The sequence below is a fragment of the Cajanus cajan genome, chromosome 11 (genome assembly GCF_000230855.2).
Source record: "Cajanus cajan strain Asha chromosome 11, NIPB_CcT2T_4, whole genome shotgun sequence".
Classification (NCBI taxonomy): domain Eukaryota; kingdom Viridiplantae; phylum Streptophyta; class Magnoliopsida; order Fabales; family Fabaceae; genus Cajanus; species Cajanus cajan.
In genome coordinates this window covers 14,713,810-14,723,914 of record NC_138527.1, presented here as the reverse complement: position 1 = coordinate 14,723,914, position 10,105 = coordinate 14,713,810, and the positions used below count along the sequence as shown (strand labels likewise).

Sequence of the window (10,105 nt, the reverse complement as noted above, 5' to 3'; positions counted from 1 at the left end):
CATGGAATTAGATTTCACCACCATATCGTCCACATAAATCTCGATGTTGCGGCCGATTTGATCTCGGAATACCTTATCCATCAACCTCTGATAGGTTGCCCCAGCGTTCTTCAAACCGAACGGCATTACCTTGTAACAAAAATTGGCGTTTTCGGTGATGAACGTCGTTTTTTCCTCGTCGGCCGGGTGCATTTTAATTTGGTTATAACCCGAATATGCATCCAGGAAGCTGAAGATTGCGTGTCCTGACGCGCCGTCTACAAGCCGATCAATACAAGGGAGCGGGTATGCATCCTTCAGGCAGGCTTTATTGAGGTCGGTGTAGTCGGTACACATTCTCCATTTGCCATTCGACTTCTTGACCAAAACTACATTCGCCAGCCACGTGGTGTAGGTAACTTCTCGGATGAACTTTGCTTGCAATAGTTTTTGCACCTCGACATTCGCAGCCCTTCGTTTCTCGTCTCCCATTTTTCTTTTCTTTTGGGCTATCGGTCGGGCGTCTCGGCACACTGCTAATCGGTGACACAAGAAACCAGGGTCTATCCCAGGCATGTCTGACGCCGTCCAAGCGAACAAGTCTTTGTTGTCTCGGACAGTTTGCTTGACTCGGTTTGCATCAGTTTCGCTCAACTGGGATCCTACTTGGGTGGTTTGTTCAGGTGATCGGCCGAGCTGGAAAGGGACGAGGTCTTCGGCAGCCTCAATTCGTTCCACTTCCCCTAAACGAGGATCGAGGTCGATGCTCTCGGCTGTCTCTTGTCTAACCACGTTTACCCCTCTTACTGTTGCGGGTGGTTCGGCCAGAGGCTGTACCTTCAAACTAGAGAGGTAACACTCCCTTGCAGTTTTTTGGTCGGCATGCACGGTGATCACCTCCTGCTTATCCCTCGATGGGAATTTCATGCACAGGTGGGGGGTTTAGACAATGGCCCCCAACGTGTTGATCGAGGGTCGGCCCAATAGAACGTTGTACGACGTGTTGGCGTGTACCACGATGTATCGGATCTTGATCTCCCGGTAAGTCTTTTGGTCGAACCCGAAACGGGTATATAGGTCGATGCACCCCCTCGTCATTACTCTTTCGCCAGAAAAACCGACCAGGGGTTCGTGATATGGTTCTAAGCTCTCCTCGGGAATCCCTAGCTACACAAAAGTATTCCAGTACAAGATGTCGGTGGAGCTCCCTTGGTCGACCAGGGTTTTCTTCACGATGCAATTGTGCATCTCGACTGAAATCACCATAGGGTCGTCTTGGACGGGGTCGACACCACGAAAATCTCGGTCCGAGAATGTGATCGTCGGCATCCTCGGTGCTTTTTGTCGGTTCACGGTATTTACATCTCGGACTGCCCGGAGGTGCCGCTTTCTAGCCGAAGAGGTGGAGCCTCCTCCGGCGAAACCCCCGGCGATCGTGTTTATTACCTTTCTCGACCGAGTGTTGTCTTCTCTTGAATTTCGTGAGTGGTCTTTCCTTTCGGCCGAACGAGACATGTGACGTCGGTCTCTTGGTGGTGACGTTCGCCGAGTGTATTCATCTCTCCCTCTTGGTCGATGGTCTTGCGGTGAGACAAAGTTCTTCAGGTGACCTTGCTTGATAAGGTCCTCAAGCTTGTCCTTTAGCGCCGAGCATTCTTCCGTCGAGTGCCCCCTGTTTCGGTGGAATCGGCACGCTTTCGCCTTGTCCGCTCTTGGGGGCGTGTTCGCTCTTTTCGGTATTACCAAGATTTCCGACGAGAGGGCTTGCTCCAATATCCTAGCCCTGCTAGCGTTGAGGGGAGTGTACGTTGTGTATCGTGGTCCTTTCGGGGGACGGGAGTTTGAGGGGTCGGCATTGATCTTTTTTGTTGGTTCCCGGCTAGATTCCTTCCGGTTGTAATTCTCCTCGGCTCTAGCTTGATTCCTTGTTTCGGCCAACTCCTCCATTTGCATGTATTTTTCAGCTCGGCATCGGAGGTCATTCATGTCCACAGGTGGCTTTTTACACAAGCTATTGACGAATGGTCCCGGCCTGAGGGCAGTGCTCAATCGGTCCAGCGCCACGGCCGGGTTGAGATCACCGATCTCCATGGAAATCCTATTGAACCGGTCCATGAAACATCTCAGACTCTCCTTCTTCTCCTGACGCACTCCCGCTAAAGCCAACGAGGTCGTCCTGTACGGCTTGCTCGTCGCAAACTGCAAGGTGAACTGGGATGACAACTCGCCAAACGAGTCGATGGAAGAATTCGGCAACCTGGTGAACCAGTTTAGAGCTCTTCCTTTCAGTGAGGTGGGAAATATTCGGCACAGGGCCGAGTCGTCTTGGGTGGAGAGGGTTGCCTGCGTCAGGAAAACATTCAGGTGTTCGTCGGGGTCAGAAGTTCCGTCATATTTCTCAATTGGGAGGTTTTTCCAATGATCCATGAGGGTTGTTTCCATTATTCTCCGTGAAAAGGGGTGTCTTAGGGAATGGACGGTGGTTTCGGCCCTGTTCGCTACCAATGAGGTGCTAGGCGTTCGAGTTACCGGCTCAGTCGGGGCGTGATAGGCAGATTCTTCCACGGCTGTGGGGTAGACGGCACACAAGTTTGGTTCAGGTTCCGGAGTTCGGCATTCTGCCGCCGCAACTCGGCTAGCTCCCGGGCATCGGCTTCTCTTTGCCTGCGTATGGTGGCCATTTCTTCCCGCAACGCGCGGAGGTCGTCTTGTAAATTTGGTTGGGTTTGATCAGTATTCGGCTGGACCTGCTGTATCATGGGTTCCGGTTGAGTTTGGAGCATTCCGTACGGGTAACGCTCCTGATTAGTCATGGCGGGGTTGTCTTCGGTATTAAAGTTGTGAGTCGGTTGGGTCGTTGCTGATTGTCCTTTACGGGTCACTACCATATCTTGGTCTCAGTCGTAGAGTTAATAAAAGGGGCTGAAAACGTCTCTTCGGCCCCACGGTGGGCGCCAAATGTTCCTGTGTTAGGATACACACTTCAATTATCCTAGTTGCAGTAGGTCTGGTCTTGGGTCTCGGTCTTCTCGTTCTGCCCGGGTGTCCGAAGTGAGGGGGGGTGTCTGCAAAGACACTCCGACGCTCAAGTGAGTACTCGGCGTAATAAATGCGGTAGGTCAAAAGTAGTTACGTACCTCTCAGGAGTTCTATTTATAGGTGTTCGTGTTGGGCCGTGATTATGGGATGGGCCCCGGGAAATTAGGGGACTAATCCGAGGTTTAAACTAATTAACTTGTCCGTAATTAAGCCGGTAATGACGTTGACCTTGGCCGACCGTACCGACAAGTTCCGTACATTCGTACGGGGTCGGCGGTGTCGGGTATTCGGCGGGTTCGGGTACGCCGAGCGTTCGGATAGCTCGGCCTAGTCGGCACCATACGGTATAAGTGGTATCATGCTAGACACCATCTTGTTCGATTTAGACGTGTCTACAACACGTATTGCTTCAGCTGTTATTGATTCTGACGAGTTTTTCGAGGAACTTACTGCGTTTGTTTCCATTGAGCTTGTGAAACAATTCAATAATAATGTTGAATTCCTGAAGCTGGTGAATTCTGAGGTATGCTTCCTTGTTTCATCCTTTGCTAGCCATGATCCATATAGACAATAATGAAATTTAATGAGTTCTAAAGTGTGGTTATAGCTATTACAATTGTTGTGATGTGAGTTATGACTTAAAATTATTATATATTTGCATAGAAGATAAATGAATAATTCTATAATAATAAAAATCAATCAAATCACTATTTTTTAATATTTTATTCAAAATTTCTCTATATTTTAACATTAACATTTTATGCGACTAAACTTATTAGATTAATTAAAAGACGTATTTGTGTTTTTTTACAAAAGAAAAGTGGAATAAATGATGTTCTGGTCGTATTATGAAATTTTTAATGATATAAAATCATACCGCAATTATGAATTATTACCGTTGGAGAGAGTACTGCAACAATATTACAACAGGATTTGAGAATCATAATTTAGAATCTTCAATGACATCAATATATATTTTCCTGCTTCCATGTATATGTAGAGCATTTTACCTTATTAATGGTGTATTCATATATAATTATGTTGCGGCTTTTAATTTTATGAGAGTCGATCTGGTTGTTGTTATTAGTGTAGTTTATGTTTTACTTTGTTGCATTTTATACGTTAAATGTTTGCAACCGTACTGACGTATTTTTGTTTCTTGTTACTAATTAAGCTCCTTACAAGAGTGCAAGATGATCTTCCTGTATTTAGAATGTTAAGTCGTCTGGAGCTACGGTATATCACAGATGAATGTTTGTTGATGCTCCTTCGAAACACACCTTTTCTTAAGACTCTTATTATCAACAAGGTTAGTAATTGATTGATTAAAGCTAATGATGCATGTGAACCAATAACCAATGTGGCAAAGTTTGAATCGATGAACAACTCTGATAAGCAAATTACTTATATATTAATATAATGTATATTATATTTTTTAATTACGTGTTATTTGTTTATTTGTTTATTATCGAGCAATATAATTATTTATCTTTGACTGATAATCAGGCCATACACTATGGTTATGAAGAGTTCTTGAATCTCGAAGAAAACATGGCTTCAAGTGTTCCATCTGAATATGTGCCTTTTTGTTTTATATCTAACCTTAAAGTGGTAAATTTTGGAAGACTTCATGGTTCTTATCGTTATGAGCTAAGTTTCGTGAAATTTGTAATGGAAAATGCTCAAGTCTTGGAGAAGGTCAGTTTCATTCGTAATGATCTGGAGGCATCAATTTTTGAAAAAGCTAGAGAAAAGATACACTCCTTCAATACAAGTGTTGAATTGCACTTTACAGATTTTTAATCCTTTCGGAGTATGTTACAGAAGCTTGTTTAGAGGGTCAGATCTGCAAATGTCAGCATTTATGTATACCCTTTTATCCTTTTTTGATAAGCAAATTGATTTTCTTTAGAATGTTCGGATGAGCTTTCTTGTGCTTATGATATGAAACTTGTTTTTATGTATTTAATGTGATATGTTTCAACTTTTAAGATAATTTTCAGCTTATTTCTGTGAATCTTAGCATCATAAACCTGATATGAAAATAGTGTGACTTAATTTCTAATTTAATATTGTAATTACAATATGATAATACTTGTTAAATAATGCTTACATTGATTGACAAGTAGTAGTAATTTGTGTCAATTAATTAAGTTGTATAAGATTTAAAAATAATTATTTATGGTTTTCTAAAAATAATTTTTACACTACAAAAATGTTACATATAATAATATATAAAAATGTTATTATAAACACAATATATGTAGTTTTAAATCAATGACATATAATTACATAATTTTAATATTTTAAATGAGGTTCATAAATATTGTATGTCATTATAATTTATACTTATATTTTTTAATAATATATTAATATGTATTGTATTTTATAGTATAAATAAAAATAATTTTTAGAAATATTCAGTGTATCACTATAATGTGTGACACTAGTTACACAACAATTCCTTTTTTAGTATTGTTAAATAAACCTTGAAATAAATTAGTATTTAAATTATTTAATAACGACTCTATTTGGAGGATTCGATAATTAGAAAGAAAAAGTTCATTATGTCCAACAAAATGATACAATTAAACTCACCGGCATAAATTAGCAACTGAAAATATTAATTTATTTTGCTAGAGGCTGATATAATGGAAAGTTGATACACACTCTTCCAACTTCAAAAAGAAAAAAAAAACAATTGAAATGTAAATTAGGAGTGTAAGGGGATATAGATAATTTACAAATTAGAATTAACCAAAATTAAATTAATGAATTTAGATTAAATTTTTTTAAAATTCAGGTTAGATCAAATCTAATTCGATTAAAATCCAATATTAAATATATTTATATGTAAATATAATCAATCAATTCTTATATAAAAAATACTAAAATTTATTTTGTGTAAGAAACTTTTTAAGAGATTTTTTTATGAGAGTTTTTTAAAAGAATTAATTTTATATTTATATTTATTTTTATTTATCATAATTATTTATAAATTAAATTTTAATATTTTAAAAATAAATATCAATAAATAAAAATAATCTGCACTACAATATAAACTATTCAAATTTTAAATATAATTTATATATTCAAATATAATCTATATTAATACTAACATATAAAAAGGATATCATTTTTAGTAATTATCTTGGTTTCCACTTTTTTAGACTATTATATCCTTTTATTTTAAAAAATTAGAAAAAATATTTTTTAATCAAATTTAAAAATTTAAAATTAATAAATTAATCATAATACTAATTAGATTAATATACTTTTATTATTTAATTTTAATTTTATTTTTATTTTTAATAGAAGCACGAAATGTCTCGACCTCATCTATAACAATACATAAAGGGTTATACTTTTTAAAAATCAAAATCAAAATTAAAATTAAAAGTAATGATGTGATAATCTAATGAGATGACCTTTTGTGATTAGAGGGACAAGAGTTGGAGACAGAAGATTTTGATCCTATATAATAATATAATTAATTAAAAAATATTATATTTACAAATTTAATAGACACAAAAATATAATTGTAACACATTTTCTTATTTGAAATGAATTCTAACTATTTTTTTTAATATTAAAACACTTGAGAATGCAATACCGATCAGTAATACTTATGTAATATCAAGTAATTATAATTATATAGTGTAAAATATTTTTGATATATTTAAAGTATTATAATTGTAAAAGAATTAAATTTTATCATTATCAAAAATAATACAAATACACACACACACACACACACACACACACACACACACACACACATATATATATATATATATATATATTAAACAAAAAATACATATAAAGATACGAAGTGTCTTCTGCTAGTTAATTTAAATAAAATATAAACACGTACATAAAAATAAATACATATAAGCAGTTAAGCACCACGCACAAGTAACTGGAAAAAAAAACTGCCAGAATTGATAAAAACTGCCAAAAAGTCCATCTACCCCGGCAAAGGTAATTTTATTCAATAGAATTGGGATTTGGTGGGGCAACGTGTTCATGATGTTCTTAAAGACTATCCGCGTTTGCGCTTAACTCTCACGGGCGGAAGGTACTGCTTTTAGAGCCAAAGCCAACCTTTTGATGCATTTTTAAAGAGATTCAACGGTTGAATTCTTAAGAAAGAGGATTTGTTATTTATAATTTTTTATTACTATTTCTCAGGTTTTAGAGATCCGACCTGTGATTAACTGGGATAAGGGAAAAGTTGTCACCTTTTTACTTGAGTTACTTGGTGAGTTCATTAAAATGGTTACTTTCTTTAAAAATCACAGTTCAATGTTTTGCAGTAATTGACTTAGAATATTGTGATTTAGGTGCTTCATATATATATTGGAGATGATCGGACAGACGAAGATGCATTTAAGGTAATATTTAGCTTTCAGTGATGTTGTGAGTTGCACCTATTTCCTGTACTCTCACTTTTCTTATTCCTTTTGCTCTGTTGATTTCTTCAATAATGACATCAAACAATGTATTATAGGTTTTGAGAGAGGGAAATAGAGGTTATGGGATCTTGGTGTCTTCAGCACCAAAAGAAAGCAACGCAGTTTACTCTCTTCGTGATCCATCCGAGGTAAATCTCATTTTTAACTGAGTTCATATATTATGTTTGAAAATTTTCTTGTAGTTACTTGTTCATTAGGTGGTCTAATTCGTTGGTATTATTTGATGTGGACATAAATTTTCCTGTACTCTCACTTTTCTTATTCCTTTTGCTCTGTTGATTTCTTCAATAATGACATCAAACAATGTATTATAGGTTTTGAGAGAGGGAAATAGAGGTTATGGGATCTTGGTGTCTTCAGCACCAAAAGAAAGCAACGCAGTTTACTCTCTTCGTGATCCATCCGAGGTAAATCTCATTTTTAACTGAGTTCATATATTATGTTTGAAAATTTTCTTGTAGTTACTTGTTCATTAGGTGGTCTAATTCGTTGGTATTATTTGATGTGGACATAAATTTTACCTTAACAATCATTGTCATTGTATTTACAGGTGATGGAATTTCTCAAGTCACTTGTGATAGTTGGGTCGGGCCGCCACAAAAGTTTGTGATAATTTTATTTTAACAAATTATTTTCATTTTTAATATCCCACTATCGTTTGCTGAATTTTGCACTGCAGAATGAGACCCTAATTTGTGAATCGTGAACGCGTTATTTCATTTGTGCTCTTCTCTGCCTCATTACATAGAAATCTATCTCTATTTTTAAGTACGTATTTCTCCTTTCCTCTCTCAATTTCGTTTGCTTACATCGCATGTTAATTGCTTTTGCTTTCTTTTACTAACAAATTCATCGCATGTAAGTACTCAAAATGATATTTTGTTAGTTTTACAATTTTTTTACCGATTATTGTTTGTATGATTTGTTTGTGATTTTTGGTAAAAATTTGTGACTTAAATAGTGTTAGTGTAGATTAGGGATTGTTAACATGCTGTATGAACATTTTGAGATTTGCTGGGATTATGCATTTTAGGTTTTTGGATGTTTGCTTGATGTTGCTGATAATGCATGTTAAATGTTTGTTAAATAGTCAACTTGAATTTGTTAATTTGGGGGATGTAGGTTTTTATAATAGTGGGGCCTCTATCAGAGGAAATAAGATCACTCTTGGTCCACAAATATATATATCTATATCTATATCTTTAGATATAGGTGTGTAATTATTTTTAGTCTCCATTTTTTTATCTATCTATTTATACTTATGTATCTATATATATCTATACTTCTATTCTATATTCTATATTCTATACTTTCTATATACTTATTATAAAGGAGACAAGTAAGTAATTGTTTTTGGTCTCCATTTTTTGCACTATTATACCCCTCAAATGTTTGAAAAATTCTTATATTTTTTTTTAAATAATTACACACAATTTTTTAATATTATGTTTATGTATAATTATTAGAGGTATGAAGTGTCACGACCCCTTTAATATTATATATTTTATATTTTATATTTTATCTATACTTCTATATTAATCTATACTAATTTATAAAAAGAATATTACTTTCAATAACTATTTTTGATTTTCATTTTTACATGAATTATTTTATTCTTTGGTTAATATTTTTAGGTGAATGATCAAACACCCACCAAACATGACAAACCAGATATAGCTAACTAATTCACCATAGAGTTGGCAAAGTGGAGAAAAATTACATGATGTCATAGTTTGAGTCTTATAGAGACAGAATAAATGTTTAAGGAGTAAACGGGAACATAAAGATACTACTAGGCCATCATAATACAGTTCAGCTTTTCTGGTTCCTTGATTTAGAGAAAGTGAGATTTCACAAATACCTTTCAAACAATGCAAGTTGGTTAATAGTCTGATGGTTGTAGCTTTTGTTGACATTCAAACAAGGTTAACAAATATTATGGTTATCCATAGGTTTAACATTTATAATGAGTTAGTTAACCTCTCACACATACATTGTAGCATATTTAAGACCCTGATTTAGTGGAAGTAATATATTTTTAAAATAAAAATTATTATTATTATTATTATGGGAAGGATTAAAATGTGAGGTAAAATGAAATGTCTAGTTAAATGAAACATAAAGATTTTAAAAAGTTAAAAATGGAACAAAAGATAAGAAATATACGAGTCAATAAAAAATTATCTCCTTTATATAAAAAAGGAAAATTGTACTTAGAAAAAAGAGGTACAAAACTAGTATATACCATTGATTTCACAAATTAAAAAAAAATAAACATATTTATATATATATATATATATATATATATATATATATAATTTTTTTTTCCTTATTATTGATGACATCTATCACTTTCTCTTTTGTCTTTTTCTCTTTTCTTCTTATCTCTTATTTTCACCTTAATCCTCTTAAAATGAGGTGTACAAATATCATCACTTAATGCCAAATAAGAAAAACTAAATGAACTGGAACAAAATGATAAGATCTCCTTTTGTGCATTGGGCCTATGGGATCCATAGAACAAATGGCCCAACCCAATTAATTCTCTCTCTCACACGTGACGTCACACCGTTCGATTTTCCTTTCTTGTTGAAAAAGTTTGGTTAAAAACC

The 10,105-nt window shown here is 35.1% G+C and overlaps 1 protein-coding gene and 1 pseudogene across 1 annotated transcript; one reads left to right on the top strand and one right to left on the bottom strand.

Annotated features, from left to right (window-relative positions):
- Window positions 1-1,146: 1,146 nt before the first annotated feature.
- On the bottom strand, window positions 1,147-2,421 carry LOC145953388 (uncharacterized). The gene has a single exon (XM_083067328.1). The coding sequence runs from the start codon at window positions 2,419-2,421 to the stop codon at window positions 1,147-1,149; it is 1,275 nt and encodes a 424-aa protein (XP_082923454.1).
- A 955-nt stretch (window positions 2,422-3,376) lies between these two features.
- On the top strand, window positions 3,377-8,103 carry LOC145953387 (putative trehalose-phosphate phosphatase H; annotated as a pseudogene).
- The last annotated feature ends 2,002 nt before the right edge of the window (window positions 8,104-10,105 follow it).

Bases quoted from the DNA above. Each gene is read 5' to 3' on its own strand.
- LOC145953388 (XM_083067328.1), bottom strand. From the start codon at position 2,421: ATGGAAACAACCCTCATGGATCATTGGAAAAACCTCCCAATTGAGAAA.